Source organism: Papilio xuthus, unplaced genomic scaffold (assembly GCF_000836235.2).
Source record: "Papilio xuthus unplaced genomic scaffold, Pxut_1.1 DF828037.1, whole genome shotgun sequence".
NCBI classification, from domain to species: Eukaryota; Metazoa; Arthropoda; class Insecta; order Lepidoptera; family Papilionidae; genus Papilio; species Papilio xuthus.
Genome location: NW_013530612.1, coordinates 429,665 through 454,432, shown reverse-complemented (window position 1 = coordinate 454,432; position 24,768 = coordinate 429,665). Strand labels below are relative to the sequence as shown.

Genomic DNA, 24,768 nt, shown 5'->3' with positions numbered 1-24,768 from the left:
AAGACCCCCAATCTTTATCTACCTCTTAAACGCGTAATACTAAGACCCCCAATCTTTATCTACGTCTTACGCGTAATACTAAGACCCCCTGGTCTTTATCCACCCCCAACACTAAGACATTTTTATCGATGTTGAAGAACTAAAAAAAAATCCCAAACAAAATGTACTAAAAAGTAACAAAATATCAAGAACACTTTCGAAAGTAAGAAAATTCTTTTCATTCTTGTAATATATCGTACAATTATAGTTATTTCGGAGTCGTTGTCGGAGGAGTGTGTCTATTTAAGATAGATTAGTTTGACAAATCATTAGAGATAGCTTGATTAAAATCGATTATGAAAATTTTCGATTGTCGATGGTTGTTTTCATAGAACTTGCAATCGAAAATTTAGATTTTTATCAAAAAATATTTGATTAACAATATAGATGAAATTGTTTATTTATGCCAATTTTACTCTTCAAAATTACGTAAAAAAAATAAATTAATATTAAACAGAAATAACTGTTTTTAATGTTTTTTTTTATTAATTTTGCGATAGATAGCCAAATAATTATAATAAATTCAAAAATTAATAAAATACATAAGTTATATAATAATATAATATTTACTTGTTGGATTAATATTATTACAAGACCGATTCTGGATAGTTCACAGTTATTCGTTGCGTGGTCCGACACTATGACAACCGTCCATTAAGTACAACATTAATCATCATACAAAATTAACTCGATACTTTATAGACATCAGTAGTCAAACTAATCTATCTTAAATAGACACACTATAATCTCGCTGGACACCAATCTATATCAGATGTCTTAAACCTAGTTAAGGTATCTAGGTCCTTCTCCATTTTGAAGTCGGATAAAATTGACCATTCCATTATTCCAGTATACCTCAATCTCCCATTGCTGTAAGGAAACCGCGCTGGGTGCTTTAGCCAGCCGGTGATGGCGATGTCCGGGCGCGCTGGCTGGCCGGTGTGAGGCCAGCTGCAGCACACGTAACTCCGGCAGCCATGACAGTGATGACACCTCAGAGTCACCAACGGGACAACCGCGGAGATCCAATTCCTGGTTTGGAGACACCAAGATTGGATTTTGGACTAGTAAACATTGCTAGAGACTTAATTTTAGATTCCCTTCCTTCTCTCTTACTAAAAACTTGCCAGAGGAGGTGACGCATAGAAATCGGAAATTTCCTCTTCCTGCGCATCCTCTCCTCCGTCGATTAAAGGTAGGCAACACATATGCATTTGCGTATGTCTATGGGCAACAGTCACTTCGCCATTTCAGCGATTTCAAGTTCGTTCATTTGTCACCTTTAAATATTATATAAAAAAAACTTTTATTTTAAGTTAAATCGGTAGGCAATATAACAAATTAAAAAATGTTGAAGTCTATCTTGCTAATATTATAAATACGAAGATATCTCCAGAACAACTCGACAGATCTTAATGAAATTTGTCACACATATAGAACATAGTCTGGAAGAACACATGCTCTACTAAGTTTTTTAACTCCGAGCGGACAGAGTCACGGGCTACAGCTAGTATTAGACATACCTGTAAAACTCTGAATCCATATCTAGATGCCAAAGAGCTGTACGCCACAAACTCTGAGAGCCGCGGACAGTCGCGCAGACGCAGCCGGGTGAGCGCACGAAGCTTGCTCAGTGGTAAAAAGGATGAGGGGTCGAGCCAATCACATTCGCTAAAATCTAACGTCTGGAATACATTGGTATATTGCAGCAGAGACGATTTCAGTGATTCAATCAAGAAAAAAAAAAAAAACTTCAAAAAAAAAAAACGACGAATTCGAAACTTATCCTTTTTGAAGTCTAATAAAAAAAACTTTTTTAAAAAATCTTACTGTAAAATGTACTTTGTAAAAAAATTGACAGAGTTTTTGTAGAAATTAAAAAAAAAATGCGACAATTTTTTTTTTTAAATGTTCAATATTTTTCCATTTTGCAAAATATTGCGAAGAATCAATGACTAAGCTTATTCACGAAAAAAAATAAAAAAAATCAGATTTTTACCAATTTTTTTCAATTACACATAGGCTACTAATTATTTATTTTTTTACAGGCCAGATAAAGTCGCGTGCTACAGTTAGTTAACATATCTATATATTTGTCTTTGACCTTGAATCCACCACAAACTCACCTCTAAATCAGGCAAAGCATCTTGTATCTTAAAAAGAAATGACCTATCCATCAATAAATTAAAACATTTCGCTCCTTTCAACGACAACGTCTTCAAAGTTGCAGGCAAATGACTTAATTGAATCTGGAAATTAAGTTAAAATCGGTTACAACGACATCGAGGAACACAGTCAATATATCTATAAGCGAGAAACCTTTAGAATCGAGAAACTTCTATAAGCGAGAAACCTTTATAAGCGAGTCATTGTCCGGTCCCGACAGACAACCTCTGAATGATAGAAATCAAAGTGTCTTGACCTGGATTTCTATCTTCGCGAGATATTATATTCTTCTTATATAAGCGAGAAACTCGAGAGAAGCTCTCTGGAGAGAAAGCTCTACAAGCAAGAAACTCTGGCTAGAGAGAGAACTATATAAGCGAGAAACTTTGGTTACAGAGAAATCTCTATAAGCGAGAAATTTAGTTTAGAGAGAAACCTCTATAAGCGAGAAACTCGATTTAGAGGGAAACCTCTGCAAGCGAGGTAAATGTCGCTGTCTCTTGGACTCTCGCTTAACTTCTTCTCTTCTCTATCTTGAGTTTCTCGCTTATGAAGGTTGTCCGTTGGGATCTGACAATGACTGTCGCTTATAGAGACTTCTCTCTAACTCGAGTTTCTCGCTTATAGAGGTTTCTCTCTAACTCGAGTTTCTCGCTTATAGAGGTTTCTCTCTTATAGAGTTTTCTCTCTAACTCGAGTTTCTCACTTATAGAGGTTTCTCTCTTATAGAGTTTTCTCTCCAAATCGAGTTTCTCGCTTATAGAAGTTTCTCGCTTTATATTAATACTTACAGTTCTACAATTAATATTACAGTATTCCAGCACAAGTGTTGTCAGTTTGGGACATTTATCTATCAATTTGAAGTACATAGATCCAGTAAATGTGAACCTAGGTCCTGTACATTTGCCGGGTTTCTGATCCTTCTCAGCAGGGATAAAGTCTTCAGCGACTAACTCCCATGCTTCATTCCTGGGCTCATCAGGCCAGGATGGTGTACTCACCACCCTGGAAAGTACAAAGGTATTAATTATACAACAAAGAAAAGAGTTGTTAAGCAGTTGACTTGTAAGCTGTAGGTCCTCGGTTCTTACCAATGTGTTTTTACATATGTACATTTATCATATGTTGTTACGGTGAAGGAAAACATCGTGATGCTGCTCATATCTGAGAAAGTCAAAGATATGTGTGAAGTCTTGCACTGGACCAGCATTCACTATCATATAATCTCACTTAGGGTAGACTCCGAGACCCTCAGTGGAGATGTATAGTGAGCTGATGATAATATTTTAATTCTTACCTTGGTAATTGTCTCGCTTGAATATGAAACAAAGCGTGTTGTCTTCTATAACGATTTCTTGCACCTAAAAATAATTAACATTTTCAAACACATAAATACAAATTTACTACTCAGTCCGGACGGTAACTTAATTATTTGTCTATGTGTTCTTCCAGACTATGTTCTACATTTATGACAAATTTCAGTGAGATCCATTCAGCTGTTCCGGAGATATCTTCAAACAATCATCCATCCAAACATATCCAAAGATATGGATGAAATCTTACTATCATTATAAAGGTGAATATTTAGATAGATGTTTCTTTGAAGATATCTCCGGAACAGCTGTATGGATCTCACTGAAATTTGTCATAAATGTAGAACATAGTCTGGAAGAACACATAGTCATTGAGAGTTTTTTATGGCAGAGGAAATCTAGTATTTGAACATATTTACTTACAAAATTGCATTTCATGTATTCTGGGAACAGCTGGTTCAACTACAGTCCCATCTTTGGGTTCCTCTTCCCCCGGTTTAGGGACATAATGACCCCAGCAACTAGAATATAGCAAAAACAATCATAATAATCTTACTAATACTAAGGGCCCGATACAAACGACAGTTAACCTAGAAACCGCACGCATCGTGAGAAGGTTCCTGTCTCTGCAGTCCTGACCACTGGTTGTTTGAGTCATGGGACTCCGCAGCCGATGGTGCTCTATTTTTAATATAATATATTTTTCTTATTTTATACATAAAATTTAATATATTAAAAGGTTAATAAATGAACATGGAAGGATGGATGTTTGAAGATATGTCCAGAATCACTGAACGGACTGACTAAATTTGTCATAGATGTAGAACATAGTCTGGAAAAACTCAAAGTGTGTGAGTAGTAACTTGAGGCACAGACTGACTTGACTTGACAAGGCACAGACTGCAGCTGTAAAGAGTCGTGACTTGAGGCGTGTGTTCTGTGAGGTCGTGATATGGCAACGGACGAAGCAGACTGCAAGAAATATTTTGCTGGCCTCTACGATTATTAAAACGAATGAACTCACCCATCATTCTGTCCAGCATATCCCGTCAGCATAAGACTAGTTGTATCATCATGTATCGCATTCAATAGCCACTTAAACCTCGCAGTACCACACGGCTGACCTCTAGCGTCCACTTTACGCCATAATGATCTCTCCAGTACTAAACTGGCAAATCTCATACATGTACTGTAAAAAAGGAGCAAAAATAATCTATCTTTCTATCTTGCATAAATTATGTGTAACAAATTTCATTATCTCTTGTCCCCTCCCCTGTCCTCGTTACAGCTGGTAATGTTTGTTACCCCCACATTAGCTAGTGTAATGTTACAAATTAAAAAATTAACAAGGCGCAGAAGCAGGAAAAATATCATCATCAGCGCACTATACATCCACACTGAGTATCTTGGAGCTTACCCTAAGTGACTAGGTCATAATCAACCACGCTGGCCCAATGCGGGAATTTCTTCCACTAGACGCCTGTCTTCTGTGCGGTTGTGGTATTGCACCAAATGAGCCGCGCAAATCGTTAAGTTAAAGTGGGCTCTATCATTGTTTACAGCAGACTAATTATCCCTGATTTAAAGTACATTCAAGCACATGTATGAACTTAAGATTAGCTTATGTATCAAGTTACTTACAAGCCAAGTGCCTTCAGATCTCTAGGAGATAAATTCCTCAATATTATAAGTAGAACATCATCAGAAAAATCCAATAATTGTATTGTAAAATTTCCATTCTCATAACCATTATATAACTGTGAATCTTTATTTTCTGGAATAAAAGTACAGGATGTTACCAACTTATCTTACACTTTTATATATAACTAGCTGTTGCTGGCAACTCGGTCTGCACAGGGTAAAAAAATAAATTGTAGCCATTTCTCAGAACTACAGAATCTATATATATAAAAGAAAGTTGTGTTAGTTACACTATTTATAACTCAAGAACGGCTTTACCGATATGACTGAAAATTGGTGAGGAGGTAGCTTAGAGCCAGGAGATGGACATAGGATACTATTTATTCATTTTTTTTCTAATTTATGCCTTGAAGAGTTGCTTTTTATTTAACTTACTAATATTATAAATGTGAATGTTTTGATGGATGTAATGTGGATGGGTGGGTGGGCTACACTAATTAAGGTTTTTTATATATCCAGGCGGACGGAGTCGCGGGCGACAGCTAGTATGCATATAAAATTTCATAAAAACAGATTAAGCTATTTCAGAGGAGTATGGTAACCAACATTGTTACATTACAATCTTACTAATATTGTAAATAGATAGACGGATGTTTGTTTGAAGGTATCTCCAGAACGACTGTACAGGACTCTATGAAATTTCGCAAACATATATCAGTAGGTATGGAAGAACATGTAGGGTACTAATTGTTTTTTTTTTATTTCGCACAGCAGGAGTCATGTTACAGCTATTGTTAAAGTAAATTTAGTATCAGTTTTAGTATATTGTTTTATTTTAAAAGCCCGTAAATACAGCAATGTGTAAATCAGCTCTGTACCGGTTCAAAAGTGCAGCTTCAACATGAACCTTTGAACCGTTCAACTATATTGTCAGCTCACAGCTCATCAAGTACTATAACTATGTAAATCAACGAGTCCTGGGCTTCAGTTGACTCACAGTTTGCAGCTCGAAACGGATATACTACGCGGATACAAATTGAACTGATCTGTAAGTCGATTCACTGATCTGTATCTCACATGTGAGCTATGAGCTGATCTGGATGTCTTCAATTTTAGGTGCGTTACCCATGGCTACGTAAATATAAAGTTTTCAGTGTTGACACTTCGCTTTCATCTTTATAAGACACAAAAGAATTACGCCACGCTATGTTAATCTTACCGTCTTTTATGTTGTTATCATCCACATCTCCTGACAATTCTTCGCCCATTTGCAATGTCTCCATTGTAAAATTACTCTTACACTTTATAAACCAATTTATTCACTCGATAACACAAACAAAAGTAATGCCGATGGAGAGCGCAAAACGCTGACTAATACAACAGAACGATAGTATAATAAACAAATTTATATTATTTGGAACATTTCCAACTAAACCAATTGATATTTACACAATAAAATATTAGGACAATTAAAAACTGACCGACAGGAATAAACTAGACATCAATAAGAAGGTACATTTTGTCGTTCGATACCATCAAGGATGCATAAGCAAATGATTTATAGAGTGAGACAAAGTTATATGAAACATCCAAGTGAGAGGGAGCGAAAAGATTGCACTTCAAAAAAGCTCCTTGCGCTGTCATAAATGTCAGTCTCATTTTTCATTATTTGTTTATTTTGCTTCACGAAATAATGTAAAATAATATTAAATACTAAATAAAAGCAACATTTTATCAATTATATTTTCTGAGTTTTAGCGGTAATATATATATCTACAGGATAAAATAAATAACATTTAAATTTAAAAAGCTATAACAAAAAATTTAAAAAGCTATAATTAAGACCATTATTTTAAAGATTAATAAAATTCCTTGTCAAATTGTAATGTTAAAAACATTTCTAAATTTTTGAAGCTAACTTTTTAAAATATTACCTATTTATTAAAATACTCTGGTAATATAGAGCTGAAATATTTCAAGCCATCACGTCATGGCTGTATGTCCGACAGACCTTTGTCTTTTTCGAAAATACCACACTCCTTTCCTTTTGACATTTCGTCGTAAAAACAAGCATTGTGCGAAAAATAAAAACATTACGAAATGGCAAAATCAATTCGTAGCAAATGGAAGCGAAAATGCAGGGCCATAAAACGGGAGAGATATGCCGTCAAAGAATTAGCAAGATTAAAAAAGACGTTGGGTATAAAAGAGGAAGAAAAAACTACCGAAGAGGTTATGGAAAGTGAACAAGTGATATATTTGGACGCTGGTGAGATTGGGAAAAGAAAAAAGAAAGAAAATCCACCACCTGACGTCGAAGAAGATGCTGAAATGAGCTCAGACGACGAGAAAGTTGAAGTTTCTGGTGAAAATGGCGAGAAAAAGATCTACAGTTCGAAAACATTAAAAGATCAAAATGGCCAGTATCCAGTTTGGTTGCACAAGAGAAAGATCGCTAAACTAAATAAAGTCGGTAAGAAAAACTCAAAAAGGCGCACGAAGAAGCGAAGACGGTAGTAATATGCTTGTTATTCATTAAAATAGTTTATACAAGATCATCTTTTATTTTATCGCAAACTAAGTTCCTTCGGATTTTAGATACCCTAATTGATTAATTTAATCATGGCTTCTAATATCGTAATATCAATAAAACATTGCATCAGTTACAGAGAACTAACAATTGTCCTCAACTTTGTTTTGGATTAAAAAAAATTATTAATAAATATTGTTCAAGTTATCCATGGATAGTGTAGCTTCCTAATGTGAATGAAATTTCAAATCAGTTTAGTAGTTACAAAGCCAATTCATTGCAAAAATAAAATCTTACCTTCTTTACAATATTACTAATAGTATAAAAGCAAATATTTAGACTCTAGATGGATGGATGGATGTTTATTTGAAGGTATATCTACAACAGTTGTATGGATCTCATTGTAATTTCCATAGATGTAGAATGTTATAAAAATAATACAAAATACCATATCTTAGACACTTATTATAAAATTCAAAGTAATTAAATTATATTATTGATTTGGGCTGTTATACTTTTCTAAAATCTTTTCTATACATTTTCTTATAATTTAGCTTGCAATTGACCTTTCAACTAAGGTTAAATGGTTCAATTGAAATATGGTACACACTATAGTAAGTGCCTATTCACTCTTGAAGACATCCAGGCATTCAAAATTATCGTAGAAAATGTAGTCCCATGTTGCTGTATCTTTGTAAAGACATGACTTAGTATTTTCCTGGAATCCTGCAGAAGTTCAGCTCAGTTCCGTGAGATCCCGAGATGGTCGCACTTTAGGTTCGGCACTGAATTTTAGTGAGAAGGAATCTCCAATAACATATTTTCTTCAAAAGGTATTAAAAATTTAATTAAAGATAGTAATATATTATTAATGTATTCATTTAGGTTTATATGTATTTGCTCTTATAACTGCCTTCTCTAGTTCCTGCTTGTGAAGTTCTCCATCTACATGACACATCAAATAATGTGTCGACACCATGACATTACAGATAGTACAATAGCATCCATTCTTGTTTAACTGTAATAGAAAATTTATATTACCAGTGGTACAACAAAAAACTCAATTAGTAGTCTATATGTTCTTCCAGACTATGTACTAAGTCTATGACAAATTTGATTGGGATCCATTAAGTTCTGGAGATAGCTATTAACATCGGCTGTTTGATGTTTGTTTGGAATCTCCAGAATGGCTGAATGGATCTTGATGAAATTTTGTATAGATGTAGAATATAGCCTGGAAGAACACATATGCTACTAATTACGTTTTTTTTAATTCCGCGCCGACGGAGTCTCGGGCGACAGCCGGTATTAGTATTACTAGATGTTATAATATAACTCTAGTTGCATAAATGGCCGGCGTTAGGATAGGGCGGGGTGGGGTTGGTCGATTTACCTGACGTATCAAATTGTCACGAAAACTTTCTACGTGTGGAAACAATGTCAGCGTTTTCAAATGAGTTTTCTTAACTTTATGATCTGCTTTTAGTTTCTCATCCAAATTTATTTCGTAATTACAAAGAACGCAGACAAATTTTTCTTCCATTCTTACAATTCCATGGTAGCCATCGGAATTGACTACCAATTTTTTATTATCCTTCATTGTTATTATCACGTAATCATCGTCAAATTTCTTCGATTTCTTAGGTTTATTTACTTGCTTTGGTTGTCTAAGGGCAGCGATTACTGGTATCGACATTTTAAAATATCAATTATACTTTCGTTTCGTTCACTCGCGGGTATTTCAAATCTGTCAACATTTTGACAGATACGGTTTTTAAAAATACCTTCAATCTTTTTAATAATCATTTTATAGCAAAGATTTTTTAAAACAATTCCAATGTGAATATTAACGTAAAAAAAAGAATGATTTTAAACAGAATTAACATTTTTCTTCACTGATCCCGATAACTGTGCAATTTTAACTCAATCGATTTACGAGTTTCCAACTTATAAGCAATAAACATACAATAAAATAAAAACTTATCGATAATTTATGGGTTTTAATCCGAAACAAGGTTTGACCGTGAATCGGTTAGAATGTTAGGTATAATATAAAATCTATTAAAATATTCGAGATGAAATATTTGTTGTCATATATTATATGTAAGTTTATGATAAATACATTTGTAATTAAATACCTCAAATGGTTCTTTAGGAAAATATTATAACAAGGGTATCAAATTAGTCTAGTTTTACGATCGTAAAACTGGTCATTATCCATAAAAAATTTGCCCTTTTCCTTACATGTGTCTTCCTGTTAACATCTTATCTATGTTTTTACAAAGAAAATAGGAGTAATATAATATTTTTGTTCATTTATAATTGGCAACCCTATTTATGAAAGGAAGCTTAAATAAAAATGCATGAATAATTAATTACATTTTATTTTTCGTAATTACAATATTATTAACCAATTTTGCTTTCTCTAGGTACCTTAAGCGTTTACTTTCCTTCCAATATTCTAATTTCGACGTTACAAATCGATCGTAATCCGAATATTGATGATTTAATCGATAAATTAATGAAATCTGATAAATTCGATGAACTGGCAAGCAAAATTGCCGAGAAGGCTGTAGAAAAAATTAAAGATATGCAAAATCGAAACAAATCTATCAATAATAAAGGTAAAAACGAAGTAAATTATCGAAACTCTGCCGAAAAGAATTTTACAACACACGATATATTTCCAAAATCGATGTTCGACGATGATTTTGTGAAATCGATAATTAATCGCGATTCATTCGATAATTTAAGTTTGAAATATGTTAAATTCGTTAAAAATAAATCCAATAAAAATGCTAATGTATCTGAAGATTCGATAAGCATAGAAAATTCAATCGCAAACATATCAAGTGAAATCAATTTGAATAAGAAGAAAAAAAGAAAAGGTGACCATAAACAAAAGTTAATTGAAAAAAGTAAATCATCCAAAGAAGAAATATCAATAAGCGACAGCGTAAGTTATGAAGAAAAAGAAAATAAAATACAGAAGAAAACAATTAAAAAAATCGGGGAGAATACAGAAAATGCTAAAGAAGAGCCTGTATTAGAATCAGAACAAATTCTAAATAACGAATCAGACGAATTAAGCGTTAACGATACTAAAATAATTACAGAGTCCAAAGATATGGAAGATATTAAATTATCAGATGAAATCAAATATAAAGACGATTCCGCAGCTATAGCGACACAGAGAAGCAAACACAACAAAAAAAATAAAAGAAACAAAAAGGTTCTTAGAAAAGAGAACGATAGAGTTTACTTTCTAGAATCTTCTTCAGAATATGACGGTTACAAAGATAAAATATACGATGCTTTAGAAGACTGAAGAAACATTAAGAAAATTACAAAACCCGGTATGTTAGTAGGCACTTGGGCAAAATGGACTCATAGTGTGTCTATTTAAGATTAGTTTGACAATTCACTAGATATGGGTTGAGTAAAATCGATTAAGATTTTTTTCAATTATCGATGGTTATTCTCATAGAAATTGCAATCAAAAATTCATGATTATTGTTTTCGAACTACAATATAAAATCGTTTCTTTCTATTCCTACTTTATCCTTCATTGTCGTGTTGACGAACTAAAATTATAAATTGTGCGATACATAGCCAAATAATTGTAATAAATTCAAACAGTTATAAAATACCTAAGTTATAGTACCCATAAAATCGATTATTTTAAGACCAATTCCCGATAGTTTACAGTTACTCGTGCGCGACCTTTCGACATTATGACAACCGTCCATTTAGTACGACATTAATCTTCATACAAAATTAATTCTATCTTTTATACACGTCAGTTGTCAAACTAATCTATCTTAAATAGACATACTATAAATCACAAATCGTACACATATACTGTACTTTTGCGTTACACATTTTTAAAGTTTTATGAGCCAAAGTATTAAGAGCTTACATTTGATTTACCTATGATACTTATAGTATATTAAACAATATAAAAATAAAAATTAAGGCCCCATTGTTATTATAAAATCCATGCATTTACTGTCTTACTTTATTAAGAGCCTTAATACATTTAATATTCATTGTTAATACATTATACACGTAAAAATGGCACCCCTATGAGTCTGAGAAAAGGAATATTTGGGGTACAGAAAATAATTATTGTACCCCAAAAATATAATGCACTGTTTGGTTAATCAAGTGTTATAACTAATATTATGGACGTCAGAGTAATTTAAAAGTATATTTTACCCTTAAATATGGATCATCAAAACTGCTACTGGTACAAGCATATAAAATCAGATATAATTCTCATACCGCACGCGATAAAATACTTAACTTATGTTTAAAGGTACATTCTAATTGACATATTAAGTTTTTTTTTTATAAATTTGGCCCTTAGATTACGTCATTTTATATAGGAAAAGGAGGCAAACGTGCAACGGATCGCATAAAATTATTTGATCCGACCCCCATGGAAGACCACGTAACGCTAGAGGGAAGCCAAATGCGTTGTCGGCCTATTGAACTGAACACAATTTTCTTCATTCTAACATACAAATCATTGTAAAAAATCTTATCAGCCTTAAAATAAGTTATAAATACTCTTACTGTTCATTAACCACTTTAGTTTTCTTCGACTTTTTCGATCTCGGGGCTCTTTTTTCTGTTTTCAACAAAGCGTCTGCAACAGCTTTTTCCACATCGACTAATTTAGGTTTGTAATATTTATTCGTTTGTAAATCGATATGTTTGCCATCAAGGAGATGCGCCAATGGATTGACACTCACAAGTTTAGTACCATTAGGTAATTTAATTTCTTTTTCTTGTTGTACATTTGATTTATCTGTAACGTCTTTTAATTTAACTATCTTGTAATACGGTGCTTGTGGAGTTAGATGTGCCAAATGGAAATCTTTGTATTTAAAATTATTTGGTAAATTTTGTGTTTGTGGCACATCTATAGATTCATTATCTTTTGATTCATTTGTATCGTCTAACATAACTTCTTCGGCTACTTCAGGTATATCTCGATCCATTGAATCATCCATACATTCAAATATATTTTCAGTAATAGGTTTTACTGTTCCATCGAAATTCAATTTAGGTTTAGCATTTGGGTCTGCAATTTTTATCGATACTTCATATTTCATGTTACTTTTAGTTTTAAATCTTTCCGGTTGTTTTAATTTCGTGAATACAGATTCGTCGTGTTTTGATTTGATTAATTTGATAAATTGTGGCTTTTCGGGTGCTATTATAGGTTTAATAGTTAGACTGTTATTTATGTATATTGTATTACCTTTACAGTTGATACCATTGGATTCTGGTGTGAAATTTTCAATAAATTTCCTAACTGATAATTTATCAATGACTGGTTTTATTTTAACTGAACTATCGCATGCATTTATATTCACTTTTTTTATAGTTTTAGCGAATAATTCGCTAATAATTTTCTTTTCAACTTTAACAGGTTTAATTTCTGTTGGATAATTAGTTTGCTTTCGTCTTTCTACAACATACTTCAATGTTTCCGTTAGTTTTGATGACGAATGTCTCTTTTTTATGTGCTGTTTCAATTTTTCCGTAGTTTTAAAAACTTTCCTACATATAATACATTTCTTATTCAGTTTATTTTTATGTAGTGTCATATGATGTTGGAAATTTTGATATGTATAACAATATTTCTTACATATTTTGCATGTGAATTTCTCGCGATTCCTCTTTAAAAGTTTGGATCTTTCCAGCCATTTGGGAAATTTGATGTTTTCAATTCGCATTTTCGTACGTCTTCTTTTTACGATAAGAGGTTCATCGTCTGAATCTTCCGAGCCGTCTAACGTTAAATCAATGCATTCTGTAATATCTTTACGTTTCATTTTACGTTTTCTTTTAATTAATCTCTTTTCTCTTTTAACTTCTGGTTGATCTGTTTCTTTATCTGTGGGACATAAAACTAGATCTACCTCACTGTCTCCTTGCAGTGTTCTATCTTTAAACCTTCTTTTTTCTTTATCAAACTGATCATTTTGATTATCTGTGTGACACAAAACGAACTCTACATCATCTTTGTCTCGTATTTTATCTTTTACTTTTACATCATTTGTTTTTTCTTGTTGTTCGCTTGTTTTTTGGTTAGTTTTACTAATGTTTTGATTGGAAAAATTATTCTGCTCAAATATAACGTGATATTTATCATCAAATCTAACATTACCCACACTTAAATGATTCAATTTTATGTGCAACGTAAAACTCTTTCTTAATCTAAATGTTTTATCGCATATTTTACACATAAATGGTTCCAAATTTCTGTGCTTTCTAAAAAAATGGTTGAACAACTTCTTCGGATGATCGAATAATGTATCGTCACAATATATACAAAAGTATCTATATAGATGTAATCTTTTATCGTGTGTCCTCTTTATATGTTTCTCTAAAGCTTCCTGACCTACGTATTCATGACGACAAAATTTACATTCTTTAATCGAAAACATCATTGGATGAACATCACTTTGATGATCATTTCGTTCCTTCACCGTATCAAATATAAGGTCACATGAATGACATTTCACGGCTGTACAAACTTTTGTATGCTCTTGCAATTCTTCGTATGTGTACATTTTCAGACATTTTTTACATGGTAAATTATAATCTTTGTTATCACAAGTATTGGCTTTTAAATGTTTCTCTAACTTTTTAATATCCTTAAAAACATGGCAACATTTATCACAGACTATACATCTGCAGTTTTTCTGCTCTAAATGCTGTATATAATAATCAAAATCTGATGTTACAAAATCACAACTCACACATCTGTATTCTTGATAATCTCCTGATGATTTGAGAAATTTAATAGCGTTTATGTTCAAGAATGAAGATAGAAGAGAATAACAATCTCTTAATATCACTCCGTCTTTAATATCAAAGTGCATTAAATACTCATGGGATTCCAAACTAGATATATTTTTAAAAGTCATTCTACAGTTGGAACATCTCAATTCAATCGGCGAACTAGATGACAAATGCTTCTTTTCGTGACCTCTTACGTCTTGGGTGATAGTAAATACACGTAAACAGTATTTACAGCATTTTAAATCGAGAATATGGACATTGATAATATGTGATGCATATTCCTCTAAACTAGCATATATGTAGGAGCAAAATCGACAACATCTAGATATAGTCTGCTCAGTTGGATGTTGCTGCACCATATGCAGTTTCAAATCATCTTCATCCAGGAATTCGGCAGAACAAACACCACAAATTGTGTCAACGCATAACACAGTTTCCGGCAATGTAAACGATTCCAAATCATTCCCGCTGAAGTCCTCTTCTTCACTAGCTGTCGCCATGATTAAAAAATCAATTGCACATTATATTTATTAAAAATTTTAGTCTTTTCAAACAACTCGCAAATGTTTTCACAATTGCTTGACAGTTGATAGTTGTTGACATAACATTTAATTGACAGCTTTGAGTTTTATTTTGAATATTTTTATGGCTTGGTAACGAAATTTTTAAGGCAGACAGAAACAGAATATAAAATTGGTTTATTTTCGTTATCAAAAATAAACTTTGATATAAACATAAACATTAAACCAATTGTTTTTACAGCGTAATTCTTTTGCGCGAGCACTTTTTTACACGCATTGAGAATAACGACAAAAAAGAAGATGTTTCATGCACGTCGCACGTTGTTTTTTTTTAATAGAAAGTAACAAACAACCAGCTCAAGTAAGTAACCACCTGAATAAATAATGCAAATATTTGTTTATCATGTTATTTGCTAGGTAATTATATAAAGATGAGTAATCTACAAACAACATAACAGTGCATATAATTTACTATTTTTATTAGCAAATATATATTACAGTAATTTTCAACTATCGCGGGCATTAGGCGCCGTGATTTCTCAAAAACAACCAAAGCAAGTCACAGTCATACGATGCTCTTTACAAAGATATACCCTTGAAGCGAGTCATTGATTTATTCAAATATACATCAAGAAACCGGGAATAATGTATTCGTATGTAATGTATATCATCAAATAGTGATGCTTTTAAACAACCAATAAAAATCGTCGATATTTTTATATTACTTTACTCTCACTAATGTCATTTTAATGTTATAATTGGTGGAGGTGTGGATGGATGAATGGATATTTGTTATAAGGTAACTCCAAAATGGCTGCATGGATTTGAAAAAAGATATTTAGTAGGTATATCTAGAAACATTTACTGGCCGAACCTTTCTCCAAGTTCTTGCGAGCACTTTTGATTCTTATATTAGATATTTTGTAAACAGTGGCACACGAGCTAACAGCCACTTCGTTTCGCTTAAAATCGAAGCAACCACCACCCAAAAATATCTTGAACAAGTTGACAGATAGACAGAGGAGGTGATGAAAAAGAGTATTCCCCTATTCTTCATAGATAGGTACCTAAATGAGAAGGTGAAGAGGACTAAAATTTTGTTGTCCTCTAGGACACACACTCATTAAACGAAACACAGAATTTCTTCCACGTCACAGACGTTTTCTGTGTGGCCGTGTCTATTGAAATTGAAACGTGGTACTGGTACTCGTAATGATGATGTCACTTAATCGGTAAATAAAACTGAGCAAACAACTCAAGGTGACCCTATTTATAAATTATGGGTATCTTTTCATGCTCCATTACTAAAAGTTGCAACAAAATGAGTACATAATGCGAATAACTTATACAGCGGTCGCAAAACCATGAAATTTGTCGATTTTTTAAGCGTCAAATTAGGAAAATAGTTTTTAAAAAAATAAAAAGAGCCATATAATCTTTGTGCATGAGAAAACATTTTTCAATAGGAGTTTTTAAATGCACTTGAATTACTACTTGAATTCTTTTAAATTTAATGAAACCTAAAAATAACTGAATTTATCAGATTGTACGTGTTATTTAATCTGTAGTAAAGCTCTTTGTCTACTTCGGCCTCCATTATTGCCTAACATGTCACCACAAGACTGTCAGATGCCCGTACACATAATTTAAGCGGTACCTAGCTGCCATGCACAAAATCAAGATTTCCAGGTAATTACCATCTTATATACTAATATAACTTTATAATTATAAGATATATTTTAAAGATTTTGAAACTTTCTTATATTTGCATCATCATTCTAACCTAACTTTTTATCAAAGTATACTACGGTATTTTCGCTTTATTGTTTTCTCTTATCGTGTTATTTTATCCTTAATTTATTCTTTTAAATAATTATCTCATTTATTTCTGTATTTATTTGTCTTTTATGATAAGTATATAATAAAAGACATTATAAATTTTAACGATTTTTTTTTATTACAAAACGAACTTTGTCTTTTAACATTTGAATGCAACTTTGTTATTAATAACCGTCAAAGAAGTAATTAAAATACAATTTAGGTCAGTTACCTCGTGACATAAAATAACATTTACAAGATGTCTAATAATGAAATGCAGATTTTTATGGATACTTTACGTTACTTTATATGTAATAAAAAACATCGTAGACTAAAAAAATTCAAAATAAAAGTAAAAAAAAATAAGTTTCATTTTATATTATACTTTTTAATTAACCTATCTCAATATGTATATACAATTACTAATATTATAATTACGAATGTTTGGATGATTGTTTGTTAGAAGGTATCTCCGGAACATCTCATTGGATCTTGATGAAATTTATCATAGATGTAGAACATAGTCTGGAAGAACACATAGACTACTAATTAAGTTTTTTAATACTTTCTGAAATGAGTCATAAGACCATTAGTATTATAATCAAAAATGTCATCTCACTGTCTTTATCTTATAGAACTTAACTCATTATCATTCTCAAGATTGTTCTTTCTTTTATCTCTGTCTACCTGCTTTATTATATCACCTTTAACGCATTCTATCACCTCCTTAACCTTTTTTATGGGGGTGATATCATCTAAAGATACCTTCATCTTTGAATTTCTCTCATTTTTGATTGTACACATATTCTATACTAGTTTCGTCCGCGACAATGTCCGTACAGTATTAAAACTTAAGCATATGTTCTTGTAGAATATGTTCTACATCTATGACAAATTTCAACGAGATCTGTTCAGCCATACTGAAGATACCTTCTAACAAATATACATCTAAACTTTCACATTTATAATATTAGTAAAATACCTGAGATCCTATATGTTTTGATTATTATGTGAATATTTTATGGTTATTTAAAAATAATTATGTAAAATGACTTTGTACATTATCCTGTTTCTCAGTAAACATTGTGTTTCCTGTTTCTACTCAGGTTTTCATAACAAAGTCAAAATCGTTGAGAAATTATTATAAACAAACTGTCGCCCGAGATCGGTTAGTGCAGAATTTAAAAATCTTAATTAGTTGCCTATGTTCTTCTAGACTATGATCTACATTCTGAATTTCGTCACGATCCGTTCAGCTGTTCTGGAGATACCTTCAAACATCCATCCATTTAAACATTAGCATTTGTAATATTAGTAAGATGTCTAACCAATTTTACCTTTATAAGGATTTAATTAAAGACTTTAAAAGCAAACATGTTTGTAACTTTAATTTAAAAACTAAAACTTTCCAAAAAAAAACATACACAATAAATGAAGTTGGAAACTAGTGACATGTGAACAGTCAAACCTGAATAAGCTAGAATCCAAGGGACTGCGATATTTTTCTTGCTACACAAGCCTAATTCGTGGATGAAAATGAATTATGTTACAGAAATTTAATTTTTTGACCCGTCCCCCCTGTCTTCATCATAGCTGGTCACATTTGTAACCTACTCCTAACTAGTGTGATGTCACAATTTTTTACAAAATGACAGTGAGGTAATACATGGTTAAGATAAAATTTGGCAATTTTATGTACTTTTTAATTTAAATTGCAGTTTTTAACATTTATTATTGATATTTTATTTTTAACCTTTTTAGTATTAACAAGTTTTACATTTTAATTGTGTATTTTTAAAGATTTTTTACACTTTTTTTATTGAAATAAGAATAAAACCCGCACCCCAGGTCCCTGACCCAAACATGTTAGGGGAACGAGAGGGTGGCATAGAGCCGCCCTTAAAAAAAAATCACAAATTTTGGCACAAATAAACATATATTTATGGATGTTGGATGTTTGTTAGAAGGTATCATCAGAACAGTTGCATGGATTTTGCTGAAATTTGTCATAGATGTAGAACATAGTCTGGAAGAACACATATGCTACTAATAAAGTTTTTGTATAGTCGCGGGCGACAGCTAGTAATGTTTCTTTTTCACAAATATAAATGAACATTGTGAGAAACTTGAAATCATATATTGAAGTATTCAACGGTGTTAAAGTCTGCAAGGTTAGAATAATATATTATTCATTTATTTAAATGTATCCTTCTCATGTTTCAGATCTTGAAATGCGGCAATAAAACACACCAGTCATTCTACGAACAAAATTCACAACAAATAACATAGTTCAGGTTCAAAAATCATTACGCACAAGTCAGCGTAATACGGGCTACTATCAACCGCTTAAATTAAGCCATAATAACTTGGCTTTGACTATAGTCTTGGTATAAACTGAGATAGGTCTTAAGTAAAACAGTGTAGACTATATTTTATATAATTTTATTGACCATGGATAACAAATCAATTGAAGATATAACTAAGGATATGTCCGAGTTAACTCTACTATCATTTAGAAAGTTAGATGATGTCAAAAAATTGGCAAGACATTTCCAATTTGTTATAAATCATCCGATCACTCAAGAAAATCAAGTGGTGCTTAAATACCTGAAGAATCTAGATGAAATGCATAAGAATATCTTTTTAAAGAAACGAGATGGTGTTCATGTTGAATATATATTTACAACTGAGAAGAAAAGTAGTATGCAACGTCAACGTTTCAATAGTTTACCTGTTAATGAAGTACCAGAGCTATTAAAAGCTGAATTCTTGACCATTGATAATGCTAAACAGGTACATATATGTACAGATTGTGATGTTGAAATTGAATTAGTCGATGACGTGCCTTTAATGGAATCTTTGCAGAAGCATTTCAGTCTAGAAGCGCATATGCCTAAGTTGAAACGTGAAAGCATCGATGTTGCAGAACCTATATTACTTCCGAAGATGTCACGTAGACTATCAGCTTTAGAAAGTGGTGATAATCAAAATATGGAGGAAATAATCCAAATGTTAAAGCCAATGGAGAAATTAGAACGTTCATTCTCAGCTATGCTTGAAATGGCATTGATCAAATTGTTACCAGATAATTCTGAAGCCAGTATTGACGCAGCAATGAAGTTCTATCAGGAGGCATACGAGAAATTGTGTAGTAACATAGCTATTATTGATTTTTCAACTCAAACAAGCTCTGTAGCACCAATTATTATGAGTATACGTGATAATGTTAATCAAAATTTTGCAGTTGACGCAAACAAGAATTACGATAATGAAGAAATGGATCATACACCAGAGAAACCAATGAAGAATCAGATCAAAAAATACCGTTATTACGGTCCTATTGAAAATAATATCGCCAAGTTACTAATGAATCATAAATTGTTAACTTTAGTTGACGATAGAACTGGAAAATTAGCTTTCTTTTGTATTGCTTGTGAGTACTATACACTAAGATTCCGTTATGATAGTGTACTAAACCATGTATTCAGTGAAACTCATATACATAACCTGGCTTGTATACTTCAAGCTGATAAAAATATACCATTCTCTATGGGTACAGCTACAATAGACAAAATCAAAGATATGAATAAAGAGTTTTTACGCAATCATTACATAAATGAAGATAATAATGGACCCAATTGCACTCTTTGTAGAACAAGTTTGGATAATGATTGCATTATCTTGCATATCTTAGATGAAAATCATTTGGGAAAGCTTTCCGATAAACTGTACAGAAAAATGAAAGCCAATAATCCCGATGGACAAGTCCCAGATGAATGGGGACCTAAATCATTGGATTGGACGAAATTTTTAACCAGCAGCGGTAAACCTTTAAACAACAGAGATCATGTGATTATTGAAAATTTCATCAAACCATCGGGAAAGATTGCTAATTACTGTTCATGTTGTGATATGACCTTAAAGGGTCCAAGACAGGTTTTATTCAACCATATCCGTCAGAAAAAACATTTAAGAAATGCTGCTCCACATAAACTAACGATGTTATATAAAAATCATTGTCGACCAACTGAATATTTTGCTAGTTTTGGCAATCATTATATTTGTACGATTTGTCCTGAGTACATCGCTTTACCATCATTTGCAGCGATTGTTGAACATTTCGATAGTAATTTGCATATTGAAACGATTGCTAAATTAATCCGTTCCGCATTATATGATGTTAATGAAGGCTTATTTATTATGAATAAGATATCCATGGATATATTTAAATGTGAATTCTGTGATGTTGTATTAAAAAATGCAAGTAAAGCTGTGGAACATATTTTATCTAATTTGGAACATCAAAGTGCGTTGGCTGATGTTAAAGTTCGTTCGAATAAAGGTGATATAATAAGTGTTTATATGCATGGTAATTTTATATTACATAGTGAAGGTGCAACGTTTAATTGTGAATCGTGCAAAAGTGTGTTCAGTTCAATTCGTTCGTTGTTAATGCATTTGGTTTACGCCGAACATTTCTCAAAGAGACCAACATCGGAGAATGTGTTCCGTTTCTATTTAGAATTGAAACATAATATAAATATGTTGGCGAGAAACAAATATGTTTATTACGAGTTTGGAAAATTGAAATGTGGAGTGTGCGATTCAGATGTTGAAGACAGTGAAAATGCGAAGAAACATGTTGTGTCGCTGCGTCATAAGGAAAATATGGGGGCCAGTTATGTTAATATTAATTTGGATGTTTCTGCTATGGAATGAGGTTAGTTCATGTTTGTAACCCTTTCACTACTGACAGACTTGTGAGTTCACTTTAATATGTTTTATATTTAACAGTGGTAGAGCCCGCTTTAACATCTTCGCACGAATTGTCCCGGCTCGCTCAGTGAAATACCACGACCACACAGAAGACAGGCATCAAGTGGAAGCAATTCCAAGTACAGTCTGATGAGTGTGCGTCCCGGAGGCCTCATTTAGTCCTCTTTCCCTTCCCACCCTCTGCCTTATAAGGATAGGATGGGAAGTGGAAGTGGACTTTCCGGATGAAAGGATGCATGGGAAGGGAAAATATTTTCTTTCTGTGCATCCTCTCCTCCGTCGATTAAAGGTAGGCAACGCATATTCAGTTGCGTATGTCTATGGGCAACACTCACTTTGCTATTTCAGCGATTTCAGGTGACCGCTCGCTCGTTTGCCATCTTATGATATAAAAAAATTCACAAAATTCTCATATCAAAATGTTAGTTACCATACTCCTCTGAAACGGCTTGACTGATTTATATAAATATATGCATATTCAGTAGCTCTGAGAATCAATTACTATCTGTTATTAAAACCTAAGTGATAAGGGTTGTCCACTGCTAACATTTTTTAATTTTAGGACAATTTTTTATGTGGCATTAAAAAATACATATAGACAAAATTTTCACCCCTTTATCATCAACTCCTATTTTTTAATAGTAATTTTATGAGTTTCTAGAACTTATTTATAGTAAAATAACATTTGATGGATGTTAGTATATTTTATAAAGAGGAAAGATTTTATCATTTTTTTAAAAACTGATTTGAAAAATTCTGTCATTGTTGGTTAATACTATTCTATATTTATCAAGATTTTTTTTTAATTCCATGCGAATGAAGTCACAAGCAAAAGCTTATATCGTCATCTCACTATACATCACCAAAGAGATGTTCGGAGTGTACCCTAAGTGATATGTGATAGTGAATGCTGGTCCAGTGCAAGACTCCACATGTTTGACTTTCTCAGATATGTGCATCACGATGTTTTCCTTTACCATGAGCTTATAATAATATTAATATGAAATTTTATATCTCTTTCAGTTACGAATGCCGGCCGTACAAACTTCGTTGAAGTATTTTAATCATAATTATGTTGAAATAAAATGTATTTTACAAGACGAATATAAAGTGAGTGAAGTTTTTAATAAAATTTAAATAATTTTTTAAAATTTGTTATTAGTTTTATTTCTCACAATACCTTTTACTTTATCCTTTTTCTTATCTTACTAATACAGCTGCTTGGATCTGGCTGAAATTTGGCATAGATATAGAACATAGTGTACACTCTAGAAGTATTTATAAGTCGAAGTATTACTCGATAGTAATACTTTATAATTTGATTTTAATTCTTCGCTAAAAAAAGTTAGGTTATAAATCTATGGTTACAAGAAATTAATTTATATTCAATAATCTGCTAATGTTTGTTTAAATTTAGTACATAAATGTAAGTTCTACGCTCTATTCTAGGCAAGAGCACTCGTGTTTACTTGAAATCAATCCGTTGGTATGGAATAAAAATCCAACGTCAAAATTTAGCGCCAAAATTAATGAAAACAGAGAAACGTCAAACATGCATGGCGACTACGTTTACGTTATTTGACTTTTCAGTAGTTTTATGAAAACTTACGTTAATTTTTATTTATTTGTGAGAAATAGTGTTTGATTGAAATATTTTGGAATTAAGCAGTTTTTTTCTAGAAATGAAGCACGCAAATTGTATGGTCGACCTAATACAATTTTTTCAAATTAAAATAAAAGTCGTATGTTCAAAATTCAAATGCTTTATTAAAAATTCAAATCAAATACAAAGGAAAATACATGTAAGTCAAATTAAAAAGTAAATCAAAATTATGCAGATATTTGAGCTGGAAGTTGTTTAAGAGATATCACTCTGGGCGGGTTTGGACTCTCACACGTACAATAACAGTTTTTAGTGTTGCCAGGTCCGTCAGGTAGAATCAGGAAGTGTAGATTAACGTCTGCTTTCAGCGCGTTCAGGATATCTGTAAGCAAATATTTATAAATATGAATTTAAGATATTAGAGTTAACAATGGAACTTGTTACAAAACAGCATCACCGTGAATTCCCAAAGATTGTATAAAAAATTACAATAGAAAGATAGAAATTACCTCGAGTTCCTTGATTCTTTGAAACTTTTCCGCCTTTTCCTGGATGGCATGGTCGGTTTCCGTTTCCCTTGGTTCCTGGTGTCGCTGGGGTACCCGGTGTTGCTGGAGTTCCTGGTGTTGCTGGAGTTCCCGGCGTTGCTGGGGTTCCCGGCGTTGCTGGGGTTCCCGGTGTAGCTGGAGTTCCTGGTGTTGCTGGAGTTCCTGGTGTTGCTGGAGTTCCCGGCGTTGCTGGGGTTCCCGGTGTTGCTGGAGTTCCTGGTGTTGCTAAAGTTCCTGGTGTTGCTGGAGTTCCTGGTGTTGCTGGAGTTCCCGGCGTTGCTGGGGTTCCCGGCGTTGCTGGGGTTCCCGGCGTTGCTGGGGTTCCCGGTGTAGCTGGAGTTCCCGGCGTTGCTGGTGTTCCTGGAGTGCTACCTTGACCTGGTGATCCATTAGTTCCCGGTGTACCATCTTGACCTGGTGATCCATTGGTTCCCGGTGTGCCATCTTGACCTGGTGATCCATTGGTTCCCGGTGTTGCTGGGGTTCCTGGTGTTGCTGGGGTTCCAGGCGTTGCTGGGGTTCCCGGTGATGCTGGAGTTCCCGGCGTTGCTGGAGTTCCCGGTGTAGCTGGAGTTCCTGGCGTTGCTGGTGTTCCTGGAGTGCTACCTTGACCTGGTGATCCATTAGTTCCCGGTGTACCATCTTGACCTGGTGATCCATTGGTTCCCGGTGTGCCATCTTGACCTGGTGATCCATCCGATCCCGGTGATGCTGGAGTTCCCGGCGTTGCTGGAGTTCCCGGTGTAGCTGGAGTTCCTGGTGTTGCTGGGGTTCCCGGTGTTGCTGGAGTTCCCGGCGTTGCTGGTGTTCCTGGAGTGCCACCTTGACCTGGTGATCCATTAGTTCCCGGTGTACCATCTTGACCGGGTGATCCATTGGTTCCTGGTGTGCCATCTTGACCTGGTGATCCATCCGTTCCCGGTGTTGCTGGGGTTCCTGGTGTTGCTGGAGTTCCAGGCGTTGCTGGGGTTCCCGGTGATGCTGGAGTTCCAGG

General features: G+C 33.3%; 7 protein-coding genes across 7 annotated transcripts in view; 3 read left to right on the top strand and 4 right to left on the bottom strand.

Moving 5' to 3' along the window:
* The window catches only part of LOC106114741 (uncharacterized), a 9,263-nt gene extending 2,552 nt beyond the window's left edge, over positions 1-6,711 (bottom strand). The window contains exons 1-9 of the mRNA XM_013308058.1: positions 6,379-6,711; positions 5,160-5,292; positions 4,543-4,707; positions 3,942-4,039; positions 3,503-3,566; positions 2,997-3,210; positions 2,166-2,288; positions 1,563-1,724; positions 895-1,071 (exon numbers count right to left, since the gene is read on the bottom strand). Of these exons, the coding sequence (XP_013163512.1) occupies positions 895-1,071; positions 1,563-1,724; positions 2,166-2,288; positions 2,997-3,210; positions 3,503-3,566; positions 3,942-4,039; positions 4,543-4,707; positions 5,160-5,292; positions 6,379-6,442 (1,200 nt within the window). The 5' untranslated portion in view covers positions 6,443-6,711. The remainder of the gene's footprint in view (positions 1-894; positions 1,072-1,562; positions 1,725-2,165; positions 2,289-2,996; positions 3,211-3,502; positions 3,567-3,941; positions 4,040-4,542; positions 4,708-5,159; positions 5,293-6,378) is intronic.
* Positions 6,712-7,212: 501 nt separating this feature from the next.
* On the top strand, positions 7,213-7,712 carry LOC106114618 (protein LLP homolog). Its single transcript, NM_001312012.1, is given in 1 exon segment — positions 7,213-7,712. A coding segment is annotated over 1 exon segment (417 nt). The 5' UTR covers positions 7,213-7,259; the 3' UTR covers positions 7,677-7,712.
* A 483-nt stretch (positions 7,713-8,195) lies between these two features.
* On the bottom strand, positions 8,196-9,496 carry LOC106114644 (uncharacterized). The gene is made up of 2 exons (XM_013307921.1): positions 9,083-9,496; positions 8,196-8,707 (listed from the first exon to the last, which is right to left on the bottom strand). Exons 1-2 carry the CDS (start codon positions 9,383-9,385, stop codon positions 8,567-8,569), a joined length of 444 nt encoding a protein of 147 aa, XP_013163375.1. The 5' UTR covers positions 9,386-9,496; the 3' UTR covers positions 8,196-8,566.
* Positions 9,497-9,711: 215 nt separating this feature from the next.
* Positions 9,712-11,038, top strand: LOC106114711 (uncharacterized). Its single transcript, XM_013308013.1, has 2 exons — positions 9,712-9,792; positions 10,119-11,038. Exons 1-2 carry the CDS (start codon positions 9,765-9,767, stop codon positions 11,015-11,017), a joined length of 927 nt encoding a protein of 308 aa, XP_013163467.1. The 5' UTR covers positions 9,712-9,764; the 3' UTR covers positions 11,018-11,038.
* A 1,209-nt stretch (positions 11,039-12,247) lies between these two features.
* LOC106114710 (zinc finger protein 91) lies at positions 12,248-15,081 on the bottom strand. Its single transcript, XM_013308012.1, has one exon. The coding sequence runs from the start codon at positions 15,006-15,008 to the stop codon at positions 12,264-12,266; it is 2,745 nt and encodes a 914-aa protein (XP_013163466.1). The 5' UTR covers positions 15,009-15,081; the 3' UTR covers positions 12,248-12,263.
* A 1,521-nt stretch (positions 15,082-16,602) lies between these two features.
* On the top strand, positions 16,603-22,776 carry LOC106114709 (uncharacterized). The gene is made up of 3 exons (XM_013308011.1): positions 16,603-16,718; positions 19,071-21,567; positions 22,647-22,776. Exon 2 carries the CDS (start codon positions 19,299-19,301, stop codon positions 21,564-21,566), a length of 2,268 nt encoding a protein of 755 aa, XP_013163465.1. The 5' UTR covers positions 16,603-16,718; positions 19,071-19,298; the 3' UTR covers position 21,567; positions 22,647-22,776.
* Positions 22,777-23,453: 677 nt separating this feature from the next.
* Positions 23,454-24,768, bottom strand: part of LOC106114562 (collagen alpha-5(IV) chain-like) — a 24,706-nt gene continuing 23,391 nt past the window's right edge. The window contains exons 26-27 of the mRNA XM_013307824.1: positions 23,736-24,749; positions 23,454-23,608 (exon numbers count right to left, since the gene is read on the bottom strand). Of these exons, the coding sequence (XP_013163278.1) occupies positions 23,454-23,608; positions 23,736-24,749 (1,169 nt within the window). The remainder of the gene's footprint in view (positions 23,609-23,735; positions 24,750-24,768) is intronic.

Coding starts and splice junctions, on each gene's coding strand:
- LOC106114644 (XM_013307921.1), bottom strand. CDS start 9,385: ATGTCGATACCAGTAATCGCTGCCCTTAGACAACCAAAGCAAGTAAAT. Junction 8,708..9,082: donor GTGACAATTTGATACGTCAG/GTAAATCGACCA, acceptor TTTCTATTACAG/TTAAACAAGAATGGATGCTA.
- LOC106114711 (XM_013308013.1), top strand. CDS start 9,765: ATGAAATATTTGTTGTCATATATTATAT. Junction 9,793..10,118: donor TTTGTTGTCATATATTATAT/GTAAGTTTATGA, acceptor TGCTTTCTCTAG/GTACCTTAAGCGTTTACTTT.
- LOC106114710 (XM_013308012.1), bottom strand. CDS start 15,008: ATGGCGACAGCTAGTGAAGAAGAGGACTTCAGCGGGAATGATTTGGAA.
- LOC106114709 (XM_013308011.1), top strand. CDS start 19,299: ATGGATAACAAATCAATTGAAGATATAACTAAGGATATGTCCGAGTTA.